Source organism: Erithacus rubecula, assembly GCF_903797595.1.
Source record: "Erithacus rubecula genome assembly, chromosome: 31".
Classification (NCBI taxonomy): Eukaryota; Metazoa; Chordata; class Aves; order Passeriformes; family Muscicapidae; genus Erithacus; species Erithacus rubecula.
Window position 1 is genome coordinate 1,235,116 of NC_136682.1, and position 23,271 is coordinate 1,258,386.

The window sequence follows — 23,271 nt, forward strand, 5'->3', positions numbered from 1 at the left end:
TGACATTTATGCAGTTACTGGAATTGGTTCCAGACACAGAAAGCAGGAGAATGCAGTGAGCTGCCTCCATCCCATGGATTCTTAGGGGGATTTGAACAAATTTGTGAAGACATGAAGGGCTGGAAAATGTCAGATTCAGTGGGACAATGGGACAGGACTGACACCTCAGCATGAAAGGGAAAAGTTCCTGAACTCAGTCAGGGCTTAAGTGGGAAATATCCCAGAAAATTCATGGGGAAAAGGTGCAGGGAAAGCATCAATCCTGCAGCTGCAGGCTGAGATCCAGCAGTGCTGATGCTGCACAGGGTGAGGAGCCCCACCAGGGAATCCCACGCTGCTCCAACAGGAATTAGGTCAGGAAGGGAAAAGTCAACACTTTGCCTGATGTGTCTCATTTGTAGGAGGTAGAAGGTGATAAACTCTGCCTCCCCTCCCACCCCAAAACACTCCACACTGTAGGAAACTGTTCCAGGCTTGTGGCCAGGCTGGGGGTTTAAATATTCCAAAAAGATCTGGAGGAGATTTGGGGAAGGGAGGGAGGAGGCAGCACCGGAACTGCACACACGACACTCCAACACAGCAGCAGGTTTTGTACAGCTCATTCCCTTTGCACCACCCACCCTCTAACAAGCTTTTCCCCCCAAGCCAAACACCTCAGCCAAATTTAAAAAGGGTAACAGGATCTTTTCCCATCGTGCTGCAATGTAACTCCAGCATCACACGGGGAATCTGATCAGATTTTCCCAGAAAAGACAACTCAGAGCCACAGATCTGACATTTATCAGCTGCCCCCTTCCTGTTTCAGCTTCCATCCCCACCAGGAGCCTCCAGGACATGCAGAATTGGGGGAAGATTTGGGCACTGCTGTTTTCCAGAGGATTCCTTGTGGGATGAATGAATCAGCTGCTGGGAGCAGTGAGGGGGTGGCAGCCACCAGTGATGGTGACAGACAGGGCTTGGGCAAGTTCAGAGCACTCAGGGGAGTGGGTGGCACTGAGCTGGGCAGAGAGGAAAAAAAATGAGAGGGATGTAACACAAAATGTGTGTCAGGAAAGAAGATGGAGCAAAGGTGGGAAAAGGTGGGAATGGGGATTGGCAAAGCAACTGGGCCAGTGACAGCAGGGACTGGGCATACTGGGAATGCAGGGAGTCAGCACACACTGAAATCCTCCTCCTCACTTCATGGAACATGGAATTCCACCTCTGCTGCCTCCTTGCCACCTGCAGTTTGCAGCTGCTGAGCCCTGGGAATGCAGCAGCAGCAGCTCCTGGCTGGGCAGGGAATAAAAGCAAGAAAAGTTCTGCATTTCCAGTTCACAGGGATCAGGCAGCAGATCTGGAAAAGGCAGGAAGCTGCTGCTAAATAAACTCTTTTCCTGGCCTTGTTTCTCAGGGAACAGACCTGCTCCTGAGCAAAAGGAGGGTGCAAAGGAGACAGATGGCTGCTGGTGCAGCTGCCCACACACAGCTCTGCTGCTGCAGAGGGATGGAGGGGTCTGAGAGGGGCATGGAGGGGTCTGAGGGGGGCATGGAGGGGTCTGAGGTGGGCATGGAGGGGTCTGAGGTGGGCATGGAGGGGTCTGAGGGGAGCATGGAGGGGTCTGAGGTGGGCATGGAGGGGTCTGAGGGGAGCATGGAGGGGTCTGAGGTGGGGATGGAGGGGTCTGAGGGGAGCATGGAGGGGTCTGAGGTGGGCATGGAGGGGTCTGAGGGGGGCATGGAGGGGTCTGAGGTGGGGATGGAGGGGTCTGAGGGGAGCATGGAGGGGGGTCTGAGGGGAGCATGGAGGGGGGTCTGAGGGGGGCATGGAGGGGTCTGAGGGGAGCATGGAGGGGGGTCTCAGGGGAGCATGGAGGGGGGTCTCAGGGGAGCATGGAGGGGGGTCTCAGGGGAGCATGGAGGGGGGGTCTGAGGTGGGGATGGAGGGGGGTCTTGGGGGGGGGTCTGAGCTGGATATGGAGGGGTCTGAGGTGTCCTTCAAACCAGGACAGACACTCAGCAGGGACACTGAGCAGGGACACTGAGCAGGGCCATGTCCCTGCCAGGGGGGTGGCACTTCCTGACCCCTCCCAGCCCAAACCACACCCTGATCTCCCCAGACCCCCGAGGCTCCCCCGTGCCCCGTTTGGGGGCAGCACCCAGCACCCATCCCCACCCTCCCGCTGGGTACCAGTGATGCTCTGGCCAGCAATTCGCTGATTGGCTGCCCGGCAGCCAATGGGAAGCCGAGCTCCATGGCAACGGGGCCTTGTTGCCAGGAGCAACAGGGCGGGGGTGACTCAGGTCCCCCCTCCCCAGGCTGCGGAAAAGGCAGGAAAAAGGGAAAAGTGGGGGTGGAGAGGTGGGGAGGGGGCTGCAAACACAGGCAGGAAGCCCCTCGGGCTCTCTCCATGCCCAGTGGCTCCTCCTGGGACAATCCTGGCAACAAGAGGATGGGATGGAAGGGTTTGTTGATGTGATAAAAGTTCCTCCAAGTGATCCATTCTGGGCTTCACTCAGGTAAAACATCATTGCTGGTGCTGGGGAAGCAAGAGCAGCTCAGGAAAAATCCCTGAGCTCAGGTGGAATTCAGGTAAAGAGACTTTGGAGCTCCCACCTGGCTCAGTGAGAAACCCCAATCCCAGAAACACTCATAAACTTCAAAGCCAGCTCTCCTAAATTCTCTCCTTATTATCAGATGGAGAGGGATTGAATTCCCCCCTCCCTTCCAGTTCCTACAGAAACCCAGTGAGATTCTCCACAGGAGGCCTGCACAGTCCCTGTGCTTAGTCACTGCTTTAAATCCTCATCTCCACCCCCACATGACATCAAATTCTGAAATTGTGATGCAGATGGAAGGATTTGACTCCAGGTGAAAAGAGGGGAAATAACCTTATGTGAACAAGGAGAGAGGAAATGCAGGTGAGGCAAAGGGAATTCTGGAGAATCAGGTTTCCTTGTGGAAAACATCTCAAAGCACAACATCATTTCAGGGGAATAAAAAATTCTGAGATTTTGTTACCTCCCTCCACCAAGGCAAGGACTAATCTCAGGAGAGTCAACTCAGATCACAAGTTGTCAACTTGTTCTCACTCTATTCCAGGAGTGTGACCAGGACTGCCAAAATAATTTCCATGTGATACCCAGGAATCACATAAAGGTGGATAAAAGTTTTATAAATATTGATATTTCTTCTTTTAGAAAGATTTGGTTTTTTCCCTGTGAGGGTGGGCAGGCCCTGGCACAGGGTGCTCAGAGAAGCTGTGGCTGCTCCTGGATCCCTGGAAGTGTCCAAGGCCAGGTTGGAGCAACCAGGTTTAGTGGAAGGTGTCCCTCAATGGGAAAGATGATGAGTTTTAAGTTCCTTTCCTACCCAAACCATTCCAGAATTCCATTTTCAGATAATTTCTTTCCCTTTTCTCCCCTTTCAAGCCCCCTCATGTCCCACCTGGGCACACCTGAGCCACAGCCCCACTTGTTCTCTGCTTCTCTCCATCATTCTGGGTACAAAAATCTCTTAAATATTCTGATCTGGATGAGAAAACTTTGCTTAAATCTCATTTCTGTGTGTGAAAAAGGAAATACAGAGAATTCCTGCTACAATTATCTTGTGCCACATCTTCCAGACACTGACAGGTAAAAGGAACCAACTGGACAAACACCTCAGGAGTTAAATAATCCTAAGGAACATTTTCCTAAGGAAAGTGGAATTAAATTTTAATTTCAAGTTTTAATTCCAAGCCTGGAGCTCACAGTACCAAAGGCCCTGCTCTCTCCTCAGGTAGGAACAGGGACATTGCTGGTTTGATATCAGAAATAAAGGGAACAGTGACCCTGCTGCTCTCTTTTCCTTTGATTTTTGGGAGCTGCTTTAAGCTGAGCAACAACCTTCTCACCCCTCCTTTCCAAAATCTGGGGGAGGAAAAAACCCAAAAAACAAAAAAAAAACCTCAATCCCAAATCAACCCAAAAGTGAAGGATCATCAATGCCCCAAATCTTAAAAACCAAAAGGATTTCCTGGAGAAAGAAATGCTGCTCCCAACCCAGCACTGAGCAGAATTATGACAGAGAGAGGAAAGAAATGCAGTTTGAGAATTCCCTGTCAGAGCTCCCTGCTCCATTTCACACTTCCCACTTGCTCATCACCAGCTATTCCTGTATCCATCCCAAGAGCAGGGAACTGCTCCAGTGACGTCAAAGCAGTTTCCCAGCAACAATTAATGAGGGCTGTCCACCACAGGGGTTTCCTGAAAAGCAAGGAATTTATCCACCTCCTTCCCACAGTGTCAGGATGCAATAGGACAGCACTGAGCTGGGATTTCTGTTAACCCTTCCATGGCTCAAGCAGAATTTCCTTCCACTCATCCATAAGGAAGGTATCAGAGGTATCAAGCAGGAAAATATTGAAAATTCTTCTCCTGTGCTGAGCTTGTGCCAGGCAGGAGGGATGCAGGAGCATTAAAAATCTAGAGGGAACAAGGAAATTGCCTCAATTTTGTTTGGCAAAGCACATGCCCAAACTTGGTTCAAGCATCCCAAAACCTCCATGGGAGAAAGGCAAAAGGACACAGAGCCACTCATCATGTGAGTGTTCTCCAGGTGGGACTCAGAAATGGATTTGAACATAGAAAAAAAAAAAAAATGATTCAAAGAAAAAACTCAACTTTATTTGTTGGCTGCCAGCAGAAGTTGGGATTGAGTGTGAAGTCTGAGGAGCAGGTAGAGAGATCCTGAGATCCCAAAGTACAATAACCACACCTCAATCCCTAAAAAAAACAGTTCCCAGCAGTAAATCTGGAATGAAGAGAGCAGAACTTCTTGGGTGTTAAGCAAAACTGGACCATGGACATGTGTGAGGAGGGGGGAAAAGCCAATCCAACCTCCTGATTCCACTAAACCCAACTCAGTGAAGGGCTTGAAATTCATTTAAAAATGGGGTTAATGTATGAGTGAACACAAACACCATCCTACAGAACACCAAATTGCATAAGCCACCCCCAAAAACGTCACATGGCACGAAGCCAGCTAAGTAGCCAACATTCCCCATCAACTAGCCAGCTCCAAAACAAATAAATCCATTCAAACATAACCCAGCTAAAGAGTTGGGAAGGTTGTGTCCTTGGAAAAGAGCAGGAGGTGCTTGGAGCACAAGGAAATTCCATGATGCTGTCAGGGGAACTCCTTAATGACATGGCAGAGCTCAGGATGCCGACCGGGGATTCCCTCTCTCCGTAGGCAGCACAAAAGGAGGAAGAGGAGAGCTCATCTCACTCTCTCCAAGTCCTGACTGACATCCCACAGCCTAAATATTCATTTAGTCCAGCTGCATTTTAAATTAACCCCATCCAGCAATAGAAATCCTGGTATTTACCAACAGGGGAGGGATACTGGCAGTTCCCCCATCCCTGAAATATTCTCCCAGCGGGGAGGAGAGAATAAAAACCTGATCAATCCTTATTTTCTCAAGCCTCTGATAATAAAAACCTCATTCTAAAAAGAAAGAAACTCACCGTGGTGGTTCTGCACTCTGAGCACGTCAGCTGTTTCCTGATTTCAAGGGAGACTCCATGGCCACCAGCAGTTCCAGAGGAATTGTGCCAGGAAAATCTCGCTCTTGGGGAGCCCCAATCAAAAAAAAAAAAAATTTAAAAAAACCCCTCACGATGCTTGTGGCTGCTCTGGGCTCTGAGAAGCAGCTCCCAGCTGTTCCCAGGGATGTCAGCACAGCTCTGCCAATAGCCACATCCACACCCCCCTGCTGCTCTCCTGCAAATCTTCAATGGAGCTGCCTCCGCTCGCGACGCAGCATCCGTCCCCTGCCACAGGGGAGGGACCTGGGGTCCTGCTGGAGGGGGGGAAAAGCAGCAGCTCCTGGGGGGAAGCAGGTACAGCATCACTGGCCAGTGAGGGAGGGGATTGTCCCACTCAGCAGGCTCAGCTCGAGCAGCACAGTATGGAAAAGGGGGGGAAAAAAAATGTTGGAGAGCGTTGAAAGGAGGGACACAGGAATGGGGGAAGGAGATGCACAAGGAGCAGCTGAGAGGAGATTCCTTGGGGGCTGCAGCTCCAATTTCTGCTCTCTGTGAGCAGCGACAGGAACCCATTCACATCACAAGGATGGAAAACCAAAAGAACTATGAGGGATAAGAAGACAAGTTTTCACTTTAAATCTGCCCTAGGAATGTTTTTTCCACCCCAGACCTGGAGATTCTGCAGGTACAGAGGCTGCAGTGAACTTTCCTCTCCACATCCCATGGATGGAAAATGAGAGAGAAAATAATTATGAAGGATAAGAAGACAATCTTTCACTTTAAATTTGCCCCAGAAATGTTTTTTCAACCCCAGACCTGGCAATTCTGGAAGCACAGAGGCTGCAGTGAAGTTTCCTCTCCACATCCCATGGATGGAAAATGAGAGAGAAAGGAATAGTGAGGGATAAAAGACAAAAGTCACCTGCAATGCTATTGCAGTGTTGTCACTTGGAATTCAAAAGCTCCAGGGATGTGGCTCAAGATTTTCCCACCCAAAGGTGCAAGGAAAACAGATCCAAAGGATCCAAAGGATCCAAATTCTTTTCATTTCAGACACTTCAGGTTTTTTTCCTCTCAATTCTGCAAAGAACTTTTACAATGAAGGGACCAGGACAAGAAAACCAAACCCTGACCTCACAGGCTCTGAGAAATGGGCAGCAAAGGCTGAGCAGGGTGAGGATGAGGGGCTCAGCTAAGCTCAGCCTAAGCAGGGTGAGGGGCTCAGCTGAGCTCAGCCTAAGCAGGATGAGGGGTTCAGTTGAGCTCAGCCTAAGCAGGATGAGGGGTCCCAGTTGATCTCAGCCTAAGCAGGATGAGGGGCTCAGCTGAGCTCAGCCTAAGTAGGATGAGAGGTTCAGTTAGGCTCAGTCTAAGCAGGGTGAGGGGCTCCATTGATCTCAGTCTAAGCAGGATGAGGGGCTCAGCTGAGCTCAGCCTAAGCAGGATGAGGGGCTCAGCTGAGCTCAGCCTAAGCAGGGTGAGGGGCTCAGCTGAGCTCAGCCTAAGCAGGGTGAGGGGCTCAGCTGAGCTCAGCCTAAGCAGGGTGAGGGGCTCAGCTGAGCTCAGCCTAAGCAGGGTGAGGAGCTCAGCTGAGCTCAGCCTAAGCAGGGTGAGGGGTTCAGCTGAGCTCAGCCTAAGCAGGATGAGGGGTTCAGCTGAGCTCAGCCTAAGCAGGATGAGGGGTTCAGCTGAGCTCAGTCTAAGCAGGGTGAGGGGCTCAGCTGAGCTCAGCCTAAGCAGGATGAGAAGTTCAGCTGAGCTCAGTCTAAGCAGGATGAGGGGTCCCAGTTGATCTCAGCCTAAGCAGGATGAGGGGCTCAGCTGAGCTCAGCCTAAGCAGGATGAGGGGTTCAGTTGAGCTCAGCCTAAGCAGGATGAGGGGTCCTAGTTGATCTCAGCCTAAGCAGGATGAGGGGTCCCAGTTGATCTCAGCCTAAGCAGGATGAGGGGTCCCAGTTGATCTCAGCCTAAGCAGGATGACAGGTTCAGTTAGGCTCAGTCTAAGCAGGGTGAGGGGCTCCATTGATCTCAGTCTAAGCAGGGTGAGGATGAGGGGCTCAGCTGAGCTCAGCCTAAGCAGGGTGAGGGGCTCAGCTAAGCTCAGCCTAAGCAGGGTGAGGGGCTCAGCTGAGCTCAGCCTAAGCAGGGTGAGGGGCTCAGCTGAGCTCAGCTTAAGCAGGGTGAGGGGTTCAGCTGAGCTCAGCCTAAGCAGGGTGAAGGGTTCAGCTGAGCTCAGCCTAAGCAGGGTGAGGGGCTCAGTTAAGCTCAGCCTAAGCAGGGTGAGGGGTTCAGCTGAGCTCAGCCTAAGCAGGGTGAGGGGCTCAGCTGAGCTCAGCCTAAGCAGGGTGAGGGGCTCAGCTGAGCTCAGCCTAAGCAGGGTGAGAAGTTCAGCTGAGCTCAGTCTAAGCAGGGTGAGGGGCTCAGCTGAGCTCAGCCTAAGCAGGGTGAGGGGTTCAGTTGAGCTCAGCTTAAGGAGGATGAGGGGTTCAGTTGAGCTCAGCCTAAGCAGGGTGAGGGGTTCAGTTGAGCTCAGCTTAAGGAGGATGAGGGGTTCAGTTGAGCTCAGCCTAAGCAGGATGAAGGGCTCAGTTAAGCTCAGCCTAAGCAGGGTGAGGGGCCCAGCTGAGCTCAGGCTCTGCTGCTGCACTGGAGCCCCACATGCAGAGGCTGCAGCTGCCCTGGGGCTGCTCAGTGACTCCCTGTGGCAGCAGCACCCAGGCTCAGCCCAAAGCTCAGCTCCAGCTTTTACCCCTTTTCAATCCACCTCTTTGGGGGCTGGTTAGTCCTGGCACCCAGGAAAAGACCCCTGGAGTGTGAAACATGGGAGTTCTGAGCTCAGGGGATATTTTGCAAGTGAAAAAGTGACAGAAAGAAGCAGAGGAAGCATTCCCAGGGCAAGGATCACTGCTCCACACATTCCCCCCAAAACCCAGTGAAGCCACAGCTTCATTTTGCTAAGGAGCATCTTGTGGTCAGAACCAGCCTCAGGGTTTTTAGGGATGGGTGCTGGAGCCCTGCAGTGGCTGCACAAGGAGAAAACTCAAAATGCTGCTCTCCTCCCTTCCTAAGAACATCCCATCAGCTGCAGACCCTGTGGTGAAAGCAGGATGAAAAGCCTGTGAGAGCCTGACCTCTGGCATTTGGGCAGGTGGATGAGCAGATTTTGGAAAGTGAAAGTCTCCAGACAGCACAGGTGCAGCCTCCTGCAAGCTCATCCAGCTCTTCCCAAAAATCCTTGTCCATCACTGCCAGCAGCTTCATCCTCATGGAGCAGAGTGAGAGAGGATTTCCTGAGCTGCATCCCTCTCCTACATGGGAGACAGCAAATCCTGGGTGAAAGCAGGAGGAGGAGGATGAAGAATGACTCAGCCCCAGCAGCCTGGACACAGCAGCTCAAAGTGAGAGCCCTCAGCTCTGGAATTGCAGCCACTGGGTGAAACTGGGTCAGGGAAAGCAAGGACGGGGAAGATGCAGCAGCTCCAGGTACTGGCAGGAGGCTGAACACTCCCAGGGAGCAGGAAACAAAAGGAAAAGCAAGAAGACATTCCCTCCTTCCCTGGCAGACAGGTAGGGATGAGCCCAGGCTCTGTCTGCCAGCCCAGCTCCCATGGAGAGCAGAAATGGCAATTAGGAAATGGTTAATTACACTGAAAGAGGGAAAAATCAGGATTTGGGACATTAAAACAGTGGCATGGGTGCAAGTCCCCAGCAGCAGGAAGGACTGGGATCTGACAGAGACAGTGGCTGGAAAGGGAGAGGAGAATGCCAAGGGAATTCCATGAATTCCAGAAAGGGGAAAAGGGGGAAAATCCCAAATCTGGGACAGCCTCACATCTCAGCCTTGGAAAGGGGGAAAACCCCCAAATCTGGGACAGCCTGAGCCTTGGAAAGGGGGAAAAATCCCAAATCTGAAACAGCCTCACACCTCAGCCTTGGAAAGGGGGGAAAACCCCAAATCTGGGACAGCCTGAGCCTTGGAAAGGGGGAAAAATCCCAAATCTGAAACAGCCTCACATCTCAGCCTTGGAAAGGGGTGAAAACCCCAAATCTGGGACAGCCTCACATCTCAGCCTTGGAAAGGGGGTAACCCAAATCTGGGACAGCCTCACACCTCAGCCTTGGAAAGGGGGGAAAACCCCAAATCTGGGACAGCCTGAGCCTTGGAAAGGGGGAAAAATCCCAAATCTGAAACAGCCTCACATCTCAGCCTTGGAAAGGGGGGAAAACCCCAAATCTGGGACAGCCTCAGCCTTGGAAAGGGGGAAAAATCCCAAATCTGAAACAGCCTCACATCTCAGCCTTGGAAAGGGGGGAAAACCCCAAATCTGAAACAGGCTCACATCTCAGCCTTGGAAAGGGGGGAAAACCCCAAATCTGGGACAGCCTGAGCCTTGGAAAGGGGGAAAAATCCCAAACCTGCAACAGCCTCACATTTCAGCCTCAGCCCCCACAGCAGCACAGAGACAAGGCAGAGGAAAATCCTCAAGGAGCTGAATCTCAGCTATTTTTTTGGGATGGATCATTCAGCAGCTGCCACTGGCAGCTTTAATTATGGGATGCACAGGTAGAATCATGCTCCAGACAGCATCTGCTCCCAAGGACAGGGACTGCAGGGAGGAGAGGAGATGAGAGCTGCCTGCTGTGACTCAACATCAGGTGCTGCCAGGTACCTGCCCAGCAGAGGATCAGTGAGGACACAGAGCCCTCAGACACACCCACAGACCTGCAAGGACCTTCCCAAGTCCTCCACTGATTCTGTGTTTTCCTCAGCACGTGCACAGAGGTGACACTTGCCAGTACAAAGGATTTTAATCCCATTTTCTGTTTTAAAAAAGGCTTTTCCATGCAAAGCTGGCTCAGTTATGGTGGCAACCACTCCCTGTCTGTCTGTCCCCTGCAGATCCAGGGGGTCCAGCCTGGCTTGTGACCCCCCTGCCCCTCTCCTGGTGTGGTTTGACATGAACTAAATCTGTCAATGGCTCAGGACAGACACGTGGGCAGCAGGGAAAACGTAGCGAGCTCCATTCAGCTCCAATCCCTGATAAATAATTCAGGAAGAGAAATGCCGCAATACAGAGCCCAGCAAGATTTAAAAATAGACCATGCACTGCTCCAGAGGAATGGAGGGAAGCTGAGGGGTGGCAGGAATGGGAGTATGAGGTGCCAGCAGCCTCCATACCCCCAGCACTGGTTCCCTTTTAACTGGGAATTTAACCCAATTATTGTTAATACAGCAGCAGCATTCCAGGCTGGATCCTGTCCTGGCAGAATCCCAAAAAATGAGCCCCAAATCCAGCTGACAACAACCCAGGCACTTCCATTCACACAATTATCCCAACCCAAATCATATCTAAACAGATAATATACCAAAAAAAAAAAAATTCACAATATATTAATCAAAACCATTCAAATATCCTCACACAAACACCACTCCCAGTCAGGCAACAAGCAGAAAATTGTTGTCACAGGATTCCATCACTCTTCCTGCATCCTAAAAAAATCCCAAACCAAACTTTGTGCTACCCTAAAATATCCAACTCTCTGAACAGTGTAGGTGTCACCTGTATTTTTGGGGTGGGAATTAGAACACAGAAAAATCATTACCAGCTCCCTCCACCTGTACCAAACCCTTCTCATTCTCTATTAATTATTAATTAGCCTCAGTCCAAGGTACAGCCCCTTTATCCCAGTTTGCCACTGGGATGCTCTAAAGGAAAAAAAAAAAGGGTTTTCCAGGTTTTGCAGGAATATTTTGCCAGATGGCTGCATTCTTCCCTCCTCACTCAGCTTCAAAAATAGCTCCAGAAAGACACAGATTTTTTTCCCTGCTTCCTCGTGAGCAATGATCTCTGCTTCCCAAAGACTTGTGAGATGGGAAACTGCCATAATAAGAAAATACAGAGTGAGTTTTTGTAAGGAAAAATAAAATTTTATCACCTGTAGGTAATTAAAAACTTAATAACTCTAGACTTAGAGGCTTTTCCATAAATATTTTTGAGTTTTTCCAACAAATATGAAAATAAATATGGGGGGACATGACAGCAGTTGCTGTGAGGAGACTCTGACAGGACACCAAAACTCCCAAAAAAGCTGCTGGTCAGTGAGGAGATGGAGGAGAAACTCCCAACGCTCCCACTAGTGGCAAGACAAGACTCCTGCAATCCAGAATCCACAAAAAAATCTATCCCCAGCCTGCTCAGAACCTGGGAATACCCAAAAGGATGGCAGGGGGGTGAAATGAGATGAGATTTAAGGTCCCTCCCGAGCCAAAACATCCAAAATTCCAAAATTCCCTGGTAAAAGGGAGTTGTTCTCACCAGCCCAGCAAATTTGCTGTTGAATTCCCAGTTACATCCCAATAGGAATTTAGGATTTTTTTCCTTGTTGTGGGAAGATCTGTGCTGTTGGGAAGGAAAACAACTCCCATAAATCCCATGTCCCTGTCTGAAACCAACCTGGGGGAGAGCTGGGAAAAGAAAACCCCAAAATTTTGGGATACAGATGTATTTAAATGGAGAGAGCAGGTTGAGGCTGGAGAAACCATCTCAGCATTCCCCACATTCTGGATCTTCCTTTTCCATCCATCCAGGGTCAAATCCTAACAGGTTTGGGATTAAATCTCCTGGTTCTTTGAATAGAGGGAAGCAAAAGCAAGACAAAATCTCATTTCCTCATGGAATTTCCAGCCTGAAGCCTCCCCAAGCTGGGTCAGCTTCCAGGATAACACCCTCCCAAATAAAATGGATTTTGTGTCTAAACTCAGCTCAGGAGAAATTAATTCCTCAAAGAAAAAAAAAAATATGTCAAAGCAAGAGGGGAAAATTTAAAAACTTCATTTAAAAAAAAAAACAAAAAACCTTAAGGGAGCTGCTGTGATGAGTGGGCTGGGCCTGCCCACACTCAATCATCCCCAAAATTCTCAGGGAAGCAGCAGTGAGTGACTCAGCCTGCGGCACAGACAGCTCCTGCTCAGGGGTGGGGATGGAGGAATTCCTGACCAGCAAGCCCTGCATGCACAAATCCAGGAAATCCTGGAGCTGAGGGGCATGAGAGAGACCCACAGCCCTCAGCTGCACTGCTGGGATGGCTCAGGGAATTCCAGGGAAAGTGTAAGGAAAGATGGAGAAGGAGAGGGAAATTCAGGTCCTTGAATTCAACAAGTGTTGGGTGCTGAATTTGGGTCACAACAAACTCTCCAGGCTGGGGGAAGAGGGGCTGGAAAACTGGGACAGGACCTGGGGGTGCTGGTGGCAGTGGCTGGACATGAACACAGGTGTGGCCAGGGTGGCACCTGGGCTGTCCCCAGGGCAGGGATTGTCCCCAGAGCAGGGACTGTCCCTAAGGCAGGGATTGTCCCCCAATACAGGGATTGTCCCCCAATGCAGGGATTGCCTCCAGGACAGGGATTGTCCCCCAATACAGGGATTGTCCCCCCCAGGACAGGGATTGTCCCCCCCAGGACAGGGATTGTCCCCCCAGGACAGGGATTGTCCCCAGGACAGGGATTGTCTCCCTGTGCTGGCCCTGCTGAGCCCCTCCAGCGCTGCTCCAGTTCTCGGGGCCACAGAGACATTGAGGGGCTGGAGCAGAGCCAGAGCTGGGGCAGGGCTGGAGCAGCAGCAGGAGGGTCTGGAGAAGCCCTGAGGGAGCTGGGAAGGGGCTCAGCCTGGAGAAAAGGAGCCTCAGGAGGGACCTTTTCACCCCACAACTCCCTGAGGGAGAGCGGAGCCGGGTGGGGTCAGGCTCTGCTCCCAGGGGACACCAAGATGAGAGAAATGGCCTCAAATTCCTCCAGGACAGGCTCAGGATGGACACCAGGAGGGATTTCTTCATGGGAAAAGTGGCCAAGCACCATCAGATCTGCCACTTGTTCCACAGAATGGTGGAATTCTGATGGAATCCCTGATGTTGGAAAAGCCCTGCAGGACCATGGAGACCAAGCTGTGACAGATCCCAACCAGATCCCTTCCCTGGACACCTCCCTGAGCAGCTCCTGCCAACACCTGACCAACTTTTCCATGGAAAAATCCCTCCTGATGTCCCACAAACCTCCCCTGGTGCAATGTGAGGCCGTTTCCCCTTGTCCTGTTGCTGTTCCCTGGGAGCAGAGCCAGCCCAACCTGGCTGCCCTCTCCTGTCAGGGAGTTGTGGAGAAGCAGAAAGTCCCTCCTGAGACTCCTTTTCTCCATCCTGAGCCTCTCTAACTCCCTCAGAAGTTTTCCAGCCCCTTTTCCAGCCCTTCCCAGGCTCCACTGCACTCTCCAGACACTTGGAAGTCTCTGACCTCTCTAAAACTTTACTAAACACCAACAAGTACTTGAAAAATCCATCCTTAAAAAAACCAAAAATATTCAGACCAAGGTAGGAGTTGAATCCACCTGTCCCATATATTTGTTTCCTGCCAAAATCCCCCTCCCTGCCAGAGTTGCCCAAACACAGACACCAACATCTCCTGCTGTTCATTCCCTTGGGCAATGAATCTGCTGTGAGTTCTGCCCCTGCAGCCATGGTGAGAGGCTCAGCATCATCTCAGCAGGCATTAAAGCATTTTAACATGGATTTCAACCTCTGCTGGAGCCTTTGGATCCAGCCACAAATGGATATTTGGGAAGAATTTAAGGCAAGAAAAGCACCTTGGCACAGGAATGCAGGGGAAGCACCTGAATTTTGGCAAGATCAGTTTATTTTCTCTTTAGCCAAAAAAAAAAAAGCCCTTTGAGAAGTGTTCAAGATGCCAAGCTGTGCTCCCTGCCTCTGGCTGCATCTCCTGCTCCAAATTACTTGGGAATAATTCCCTGAGTGACCCAAACCTGCTGCTCTGGAGAGACTGAGGTGGGAGAAGAGCTCCCCCTCCTCCTTGAAAACAATTAAAAACCAATCCATTTATTCAAATAAGCACTGATCTGACTCTAATTTAATATTAATGAGATAATGAGGTGAAGTGAACTGCAGAGGTGCAGAAAGAACAGGGTTGGGAGAGGTGGTTTAGGCACCTCAAAGGGGTGATTTGAGCACCTTCCCCCCCCCCCCAAAACCAGGGGTTTGGAATAGCAGCACTGCCACAACCTTAAATTTAGCAACACAAATGGCAGCACTGCTAAAAGGGGAACTCGATTCCAACAGGGGATCCGGTGTCACAGGCAGCACCAGGGGTCCTGTGGAACAGCTGGAAGGAGGGACTGGCCCTGGATATTCTCCATGAGCCCCAGGGGAATTTCTCCCTGGGGAATTCACCCATCAGCAAAGCAGCTTCCTTCCCATTCAGGTCAGTTCAGCAGGTCCTTCTAATCAGGGAATCCTGGAATGGTTTGGGTTGGAAGGGATTTTAAAGCTCATCCAGTTCTACCCCACCTTTCCACCATCCCAGTTCCAACCTGGAATTGGATATTTCCATGGATGTGCAATTCCTTCCAATCCCTCTTCCAGCCAGGAACAAACAATTCCTGTGAGATTGTGCACTCCCCACTCCAGGAATCAGCAGAATCCCAAATCCTTAGCCCACAGTGTGGATTACAGCTGTGTGGAATTCCCACTCTGGACCTGGTTTGCTGCACATTGGCTCAAAAATGCACCTTGTTCTTCTTCCCAACACCTTTTTTGTCAACACTGCAGAATCATGAAAGTATTCCAGGAACAGAGCTCATGGAAAAGCTCGTGTGTCCCTGAGCTGAGCCATGCCAGCGTTAAGAGGATCCCTACAGCAACAGGTCAGTGGGATTAGGCAGAGGTAAATCAGCTCCCAGGATTAGGAACCACCACAGGGAGATCTTGGATGAGGGGAGGGAGGTTTGAGCCAGGACACCAAACTGGAAGCCAGGAATTTTAAATTCCCCAAAAGCCAAAGGGTTCAGGAATGAGCAATGAGGATTCTGGTGTTGTTCCTTCCCACAACCCATCAGCTCCATCAGATCAGAAGCAGAAACTTCTACCAGCACATTTCAAACAGACCTGAGGATGCTTTAATTAATATGTTAATTAATATCAACTCACCTCCAGCCAGGGGACAGAAGCAACTCTGACCCTCAGCCCAAATTTCTACAGGTAACAAAAATAAAACCACTGGGAAGATTTAAATTCCCGGGGATGGAAACACCAAAAAAACCCTAACAAAATCACCATTCCACGTATCCCACCAGCACAGACCCTCCGGACCCTCCACACCACCTGCTGGGAGATCCCAGGACTGGGAATCATTCCCAAAAAAACCATTTCAAAGCACAGTCGCTGTGCATGAGGACAGCAGAACACCAGCCCCGGGCTCCTCTCCCACCTGTGGCTCCCGGCGGGAGCAGCCGAGCCCCCGGTGGCGGCAGCTCCAGCTGCACGTGCTCCGCCAACGTGCCCGGGACAGCGGCTCCGTCAGGCTGCACCGGGAGGCGGCACCGGGAGACCCCGCCGGGAAAGACCCCCGGGAGGGGCAGGAGAGGGACCCCGGGAGGGGCAGGAACCGAGCCCCGGGAGGGGCAGGAACCGAACCCCGGGAGGGGCAGGAACCGAACCCCGGGAGGGGCAGGAACCGAACCCCGGGAGGGGCAGGAACCGAACCCCGGGAGGGGCAGGAGAGGGACCCCCGAGAGGGGCAGGAGAGGGACCCCCGAGAGGGGCAGGAGAGGGACCCCCGAGAGGGGCAGGAGAGGGACCCCCGAGAGGGGCAGGAGAGGGACCCCCGAGAGGGGCAGGGTTGGAGTGAAACCCCGAGAGGGGCAGAGAAGGAGAAGGATCCTGAGAGGGGCAGGGAAGAAGCGGGACCCCCGAGAGGGGCTGGGAAGGAACCGGGACCCCGAGACGGGCAGGAGAGGGACCCCGAGAGGGGCAGGGAAGGAACCGGGACCCCCGAGAGGGGCTGGGAAGGAACCGGGACCCCCGAGAGGGGCTGGGAAGGAGAGGGACTCCGAGAGGGGCAGGTTTGGAGCCCGCACCGAGAGCTCCTCGAAAGCGCAGACCAGAAACCGCAAAGGGAGACCCCCGAGAAGGGCAGCCCCGAGCCGGAGCCCGCACCGAGCGACCCCAAGAGGAGACATCACGAACCGACCCTCGAGAGGGAACCGACCCCCGAGCGGGGCAGCCCCGGGCCGGGAGCCGCTCCGGGAGCGCCGCGGCGGGAGCAGCCCCGAGCCCGCGGGGGAAGAACCGGGAGGATTCCCGCCGTGCCCGCTGGATCGCGATCGCCCCGTGGCTCCCCGCTTCCCCCCCGCCCCCGCCGCACTTACCGGGCCGCGCCGGGCCGGGCCCTGCGCCGCGGGGCCGCCGCCGCCACCCCGGGCCGGGCCGGGGCTGGGCCAGCGCAGGCGGGGCGGCGGGGGGGGCAGCACGGGGGAGGGGGAGGGGCGGGTGACCGGAACGGGGAAAAACGGGGAAAGAAACGGGGAAAAAAAAAAAAGGGAAAGAGGAGGCGGCCCCTCCCCCGCGGCGTGCGCGCTGCGTCAACGCGCCGTGCGCGCTGCGTCATCGTGCAGCGCCCGCGCGCCCGCGTTGCTGTGGCAACCGGAGGGACGCCGCGCGCCGGGGAAGGCGGGAGAGGAGTGGGGCGCCCCCTGGCGGAGCGGCGGGGGAGCCACAGCGCGCGGCGGCGCCTTTTATGGAAAGGGGCGGGGTCAGTTTGAGGCTCCGCCTGTCGTTCGTGACTCCGCCCCCTGCGCGCGGGGTCCGGCTCGGTCCCCTCGGGGATCCCAAATTTCCCGAGGGTCCCAAATTCCCCGGGGGTCCCACATCTCCCAGGGGGTCCCACATCACCAAGGATCCCACAGACCCCGGACTCCTATCCCCGGCGATCCCAAATTCCCCAGGGGTCCCACATCTCCCTGGATCCTCCATCCCCGGGGATCCCAAATTCCCCAGGGATTCTCCACCCGCGGGAGAATCCCACGTCTCTGGAGATCCCTCATTCCCAGGGATCTCTCATCCCCCATGGATCCCCTATCCCCAAGGTTCCCTCATCCCTCCGGGAATCCCCATCCGCCTGGGATTCCCTTTCTCTGAGTATCCACCATTCTCGTGGATCCCTCGTTAGTCGGGATCTCCCATCGGCCCCTCGACCCCCCAGAATCCCCCTTCTCTGAGGATCCCCGACCTCCAGAGATCCCCCCGAGGATCCCCCACCTCGGTGGTCGCTACACCTCACCGATGCCTCCAATGAGCACCCCCCATGTGCCCGGGAGCCCCCACCAGGTCTCTGCCCGTGCCCGGCCGTGGTGACACCGAGGTGGCACCTGGGTGGCCTCGATGTCCCCGGTCTGAGCCCCCCGAGCAGCAGCACCACCGGCCCCCGGCTCCACCTTAACCGGAGCGGCTCCGCGGGGCGTTTATCTCGCCCGGGATCAGCCAATATTTGTGGCCACGTCAGGAGAACGAGCCCATCCTCGCCCCGTGCTCCCGCTCAGTCCAGTTCTGCCACCCTGCTCCTCTCCCTGGCTGCTTCATCTCATTCGGCTTCTCGGACGCTGCTGGGACTCCCACGCTGTCACCTCTCGCCACGGGAGATGATGCTCACCGTGGTTTTCCTGCTCCTGAGCCTCCTGCGGATGGTGGCAGCCAAGGGCGGGTGGTGCCCGGCCTGCGGGGTGGCCGCGCTGGCCCCCGGAGCGCAGCGGGACGCGCTCCTGGCTCTGGCCAAGCAGAGCATCCTGGCCAAGCTCCGCTTGCCAGCCAGACCCAGCGCCCCCCAGCCCCCGGCCCGCGGCGCTCTGCTGGCCGCGCTCCGCAGGATGCGAGCGCAGCGCTCGGACGGGGCCGCCGCCACCCCGGGGATGCTCCGGGACCCGACCCGGCCCGGGATGGGGCTGCAGCAATACGAGATCTTGAGCTTTGCTGAGTCAGGTGCGTGCGGATCCCAACCTGCGGGTGGGAAAGGAGGGAGGGGAGGGAGGTGGGAGGTGCGCGGCTGTGCACCGGGATGGAGAAAACACCGCTGAGAGGCTCCTGAACCTCCCGGGAGTATCACATACAGACGGGACGTGCAGGGTGGGAGGGTGGCACAGAGTGCAGATGTGCTGCTCTACCGTGTCACCTGTTGCCCACTTCTGCTGAACCCTCCCCCTTGTGCTGGAGGCTAAGGGTCAGATGGACACGTTTTCTAAAATTGGATTTTTAGCCTCGATTTCCTGTTAGGATGAAGCTCCACAGCCCACTGTGCTTCCACATCCCATCCAAAGCAGTGGGTGCCTCATTTCACTCCAGAATCTTCTGCTTCTGAGAGGACTCCCCAAAACACACACGGAGCTCCTGAAAAGAGCCACTGGAGAAAGAATCTCCTACTTCTCACAGAATCACCAGCCCGTCCCACAGAGCATTCTGCACCCTCACTTTCCCAGACCAAATTCCCCGTGGTGATGTGGGGGGGGGGCTCTGCTCCCCTCGCTGGCCCCGTGTCCTCAAAGCCCTCTGGGGACAATGCTGCTCCGTGACACATTGTGTTCCCACACTCAGGACAATGGGGAGTTGTCTCCTGGCTTGGTCGGCTGGAATCGAGCCAGGGGGTGAACCCAGGCTTGGAGCACGGGGAGGGGGTTGTGTCCTTGTGGGCAGAGCTTTGCCAGGAGCCCCGAGTGCTCTCATGGCCCCATCAGCCCTTTCCTGGCCAGGAGGAGCAGCAGCTCTGCAGCCAAGGAAGAAAGGAGGGCTCCAAGGGAGACCCAGAGCCCCTTCCAGTACCTACTTGGTCTCCAAGAGAGCTGGAGAAGGACTTTGGGCCGGGCCTGGAGTGTCAGGATAAGGGGGAATGAGTTCACATTGGAAAATAGGTTTAGATGGGATTTTGGGAACTAATTCGTCCCTGTAAGAGAGGGCTGAGGCTGCCCAGGGAAGTTGCCTCGTCCCTGGAAGTGTCCAAGGCCAAGCTGGATGAGTCTTGGAGCAACCTGGGGTAGTGGAAGGTGTCCCAGCTCATGGCAAGGAGTGGGACGAGACAAGTTCCCCCTTGCTTCACTCCTGACTCTGCTCTTGGTTCTCTGCACAGTATCCTCCACTTCCCACAGCGTGCGCCTGCATTTCCGCTTCTCCCAGGAGGTGGCTGGCAGCACCGAGATCCTGCAAGCCACTCTCTACCTGTTCTGGGCATCCCCTGGGGCTGGGGCTGTCACCGTCAGGCTCCTGCAGCCAGACCCAGCAGAGCCAAACACGACGGTGGCCAGCGAGACACGGCTGGAGGTGCAGAGATCCGCCTGGACCACGCTGGATATCGGAGCCACCGTCCGGAGCCTCTTCGGACAAGAGACCCCACGGCTCACGGTGGAATTGGAGGTGCCGGAGGACTGGGGGTCCCCCCTCCCATCTGACCACGGTGACTCCCACTGGCCATTCGTGGTGGCCCAAGCCCAAGCCAGGACACCGCACCGCGTCCATCGCCGCGGCGTCGATTGCGGCGCGGACTCGCGGATGTGCTGCCGCCAGGAATTCTTTGTGGATTTCAAAGAGATCGGCTGGGAGGACTGGATCATCCAGCCGGAGGGGTACCACATGAATTTCTGCGCGGGGCTGTGCCCGCTGCACATGGCCGGAGTTCCCGGTTTGGCCGCCTCCTTCCACACCGCCGTCCTCAACCGCATCAAGGCGGCGAGCGCGGCGGCGGCCGTGGATTCCTGCTGCGTCCCCACCCAGCGCCGCCCCCTCTCCCTGCTCTACTACGATCGCGACAGCAACATCGTCAAGACTGACATCCCCGACATGATCGTGGATTCCTGCGGCTGCACCTGAGCGGGGCAGGAGCGGGTGGGAGGACAGGACATGGTGGGACAGGGAGAGGGTGGGAGGACAGGACACGGTGGGACAGGGAGAGGGTGGGAGGACAGGACATGGTGGGACAGGGAGAGGGTGGGAGGACAGGACACGGTGGGACAGGGAGAGGGTGGGAGGACAGGACACGGCGGGACAGGGGTCCCACTGCCTGGGAAGCAGGAGCTCTGCCGAGGGGGTTACTCCTCCTGTGGGTGAAGCATCAAGGGTGATGCTGAATGTGCAAGTCCCCTCCTCTCTCACTTCCCACACGGCTCTCTCCCCCTTTGGGTGTGCCCATGGATTCCTCTCACAGCCCCTCAGTCTGCTGCTGATGGACTCCAGAGCCTTTTCCTGCTGGATGCTGCAGAGTCTGGATCAGGATGGTCCTGCTGCCATCCCAGCCCAAGGTCCTGGTGTGTCCTGGGTGCAGCTGCATCAGCACAGGACCCATCAGTGCCACCCTGGGCTGCTGGGGACAGGACATGGATCATCCCCATGTCCCACTGGGACACACAGCTGAGCTGGGAGAGGAAAGGGAAATCCCTCCCAGCAGGAGGAATGTGTCTCCCTCTCCAAGCATCCCAGTGAGCTGGTGTTCAATAAAGACTCCCAGCCATGCTGTGTGCATGTATGTGCCATCCATTCACCAGCACATCCTGCAGTGCTCCTGGCACGGGACAGACCCAGGCAGTGGGACTGGGCATCTCCACACTGCTCCCAAAAACATCCCATGCTGCCCCTCAGCTCAGAGGGATGTAGAACCCCTAATTCATCCAGGGCATAGCATGGGAACCCCCTGGACACAGGAAAGGTGCCATTCCTCACTTGGTCCAAATTCCCCATTCCACCAAAACCACCTGAACTTGGTGTCCCAACTTCTGTCCCAAATCAGGACAGAACTGAGAAACTCTTCTGCCTTTGGAAGTGGACGAACTTTGGGGCAGCCTCAGCACCCAGGACCTCCCCCAACCCCCCTCACCCCAGTTCCCCACTGCAGAGCATCCCCAGGCTCAGCCCTGGCCCCTGGTGACACCAGAGGGACGTGTCAGGGCCGTGAGAGCCGGGGACAAAGGGCGGCTCCGACACATCGGCCCCGTTACGTAACCGAGGGTTCCGGTTTCTCCACCGCTCCCCACGTGTCCCCCGCGGACTGGAAAAGAGGGGTGGGATATTTGGGATGGGGGTCCTGGAGTGATCCCTGAGGGGTGATTTCAGCTTTAGGGTCCTGCAAGTGCTGGCATCCAAGCAGAGAGGACAGGACAGAGCTGACCCAGGTGGGGAGAGGGTCGGCAGAGGGAGGACATGGTGTCAGACCCTCTCCCCACCCGGCTGTTCATCCTCTGCCCACTCCAGGATGATGAGCCATGAGCAGCTCGGGCTGGATGTTCTTTGTCCCATGTGGAGAACGAAGAAGAGAAGAGCCAGGAGCAGGTGACAGTGCTTGGCCACATGCACACACCCTGAGCAGGTGCCCAACAGAACGGGGCTGGGTGACCTCAGTCCTACAAGGATTCACAACCAACCCCAGAGGCTGGGACAGAACTGATCCAGGTGGGGAAAGGGTCAGAAAAGTGAGGAGGTGCTCTCAGACCCTCTCCCTGTCCAGCTTCACATCCTCTGCCTGATGAACGAGCCACAAGGCACGAGCAGCTCTGGCTGTGGGGATTCTGTCTGACCCCCAGTGCTCTAAGGCACAAAACTCCAGAGCTCTATAGGCTCTTACTCTGAGCTCTTAGGCTCTTACTTGTCAGGTAATTTCTAAATAAGCAAAGCAGCTAATACTTAAAAAGGTTATTTATTACAAAGCACATCAGTCTCAACAGGCAATAGCAATAAACAGTGGCTAAAAGCAAAACCTCTCCAAATACTGTTATATAGGATTTTTCCAACAAGTTAAATGCAAACTCAGACCACCACTCTTTAACCTATTAGGATTCTAGTTTCTTAGCACACCAGATTATGTACAGAACTACACATACAATCTACCTTGTTCCATCTAAGAAGTAGAAGTAATATTCTTTCTATAACTCTATTATGTCTAAGTCCTGTCTACAACTGTGGTCTTGGAGTCTCTACTGAAGATACCAGTATATTTACAACCTTCACTAGAACACAAACTACTACTGTAGTATCCAGACCTTTTACTGACTAAAAACATCAGAACTCACTCTAGGACTTATTCAACCCCTGCACTCTGATGAGACCCCAGACTCACTGACTCCAGCACGGACTGAGAGGGGATTGTTGTCCTGGAGGAGCTGTGACACCTGCAGAAGGGATGAAGTGCCACAAGGGCGTGACAGTCCCCACATCCCTGCTGGAGCAGGGACCCCCATCTCCCCAAATCCAGGTGCCCAAAGCAAAGGGGGGATCGATCCTGTCTGGGATCCAAGGCCACTTGCGCAAACCCAAAGAGGGTTTGGTGTTTGTTTTTTCCCTTCTTTTTCCAACGCCTCATTTCACTGTCTATATTTATTGAACAAACAGCTGCCCTGCAGCCAGTGCCAAGCTTCCTGGGGTGCAGCAGCTGTGGGCATGCAGGGAGCAGGGAAGGGGCTGTGGCCCCACAGACCCCCTCAGCTGAAGCAGCACAACCCTGAGATGCTGAGCTGAGACTTGTCCCACTCCCACAGGAAAGAAGAAAGAACCTGGGTGCAGCAAAGCCCCCTCCTCACCCACAGTATAGGGGGACAAGGCTCAGGAATTCCAGAGTGGTGCTTCCCATGCAGGGGGAGGAAGGTGCAGAGAGGGAAAAGTGATTTGCTGGAGTCAGGGATCCTTCCTCCCGGCCATGGCACCATGCTGGTGTCCCCTGAGCTCTCAGGAGGTTTTGGAAGGGATGGCTCATGCCCAGTGCTGGGGGATTGCCCTGCTGGGACCAGTAAGGCACTGGGAGATTGTCCTGCTGGGACCAGTAAGGCACTGGGAGCCCATCCTGCATCCCCCAGCACTGGAAGATTGTCCTGTTGGGACCAGTAAGGCACTGGGAGATTGTCCTGCTGGGACCAGTAAGGCACTGGGCAGCCCATCCTGCATCCCCCAGCACTG

The 23,271-nt window shown here is 54.4% G+C and overlaps 2 protein-coding genes across 9 annotated transcripts in view; one reads left to right on the plus strand and one right to left on the minus strand.

The window, feature by feature from the left end:
- R3HDM2 (R3H domain containing 2) overlaps nt 1-16,860 on the minus strand; it is a 41,326-nt gene extending 24,466 nt beyond the window's left edge. For 3 of the 8 annotated variants that reach the window (XM_079329324.1, XM_079329325.1, XM_079329322.1), the window contains exon 1: nt 5,491-5,733. The gene's annotated coding sequence lies outside the window, so the exon portion shown is untranslated. Of the gene's footprint in view, nt 1-5,490; nt 5,747-16,721 lie in introns of those variants that run through there. The other 5 variants (XM_079329319.1, XM_079329320.1, XM_079329321.1 and 2 more) reach the window with 3 other exon arrangements.
- A 933-nt stretch (nt 16,861-17,793) lies between these two features.
- INHBC (inhibin subunit beta C) lies at nt 17,794-20,224 on the plus strand. The gene is made up of 2 exons (XM_079329198.1): nt 17,794-18,327; nt 19,466-20,224. Exons 1-2 carry the CDS (start codon nt 17,991-17,993, stop codon nt 20,200-20,202), a joined length of 1,074 nt encoding a protein of 357 aa, XP_079185324.1. The 5' UTR covers nt 17,794-17,990; the 3' UTR covers nt 20,203-20,224.
- Nucleotides 20,225-23,271: the final 3,047 nt, after the last annotated feature.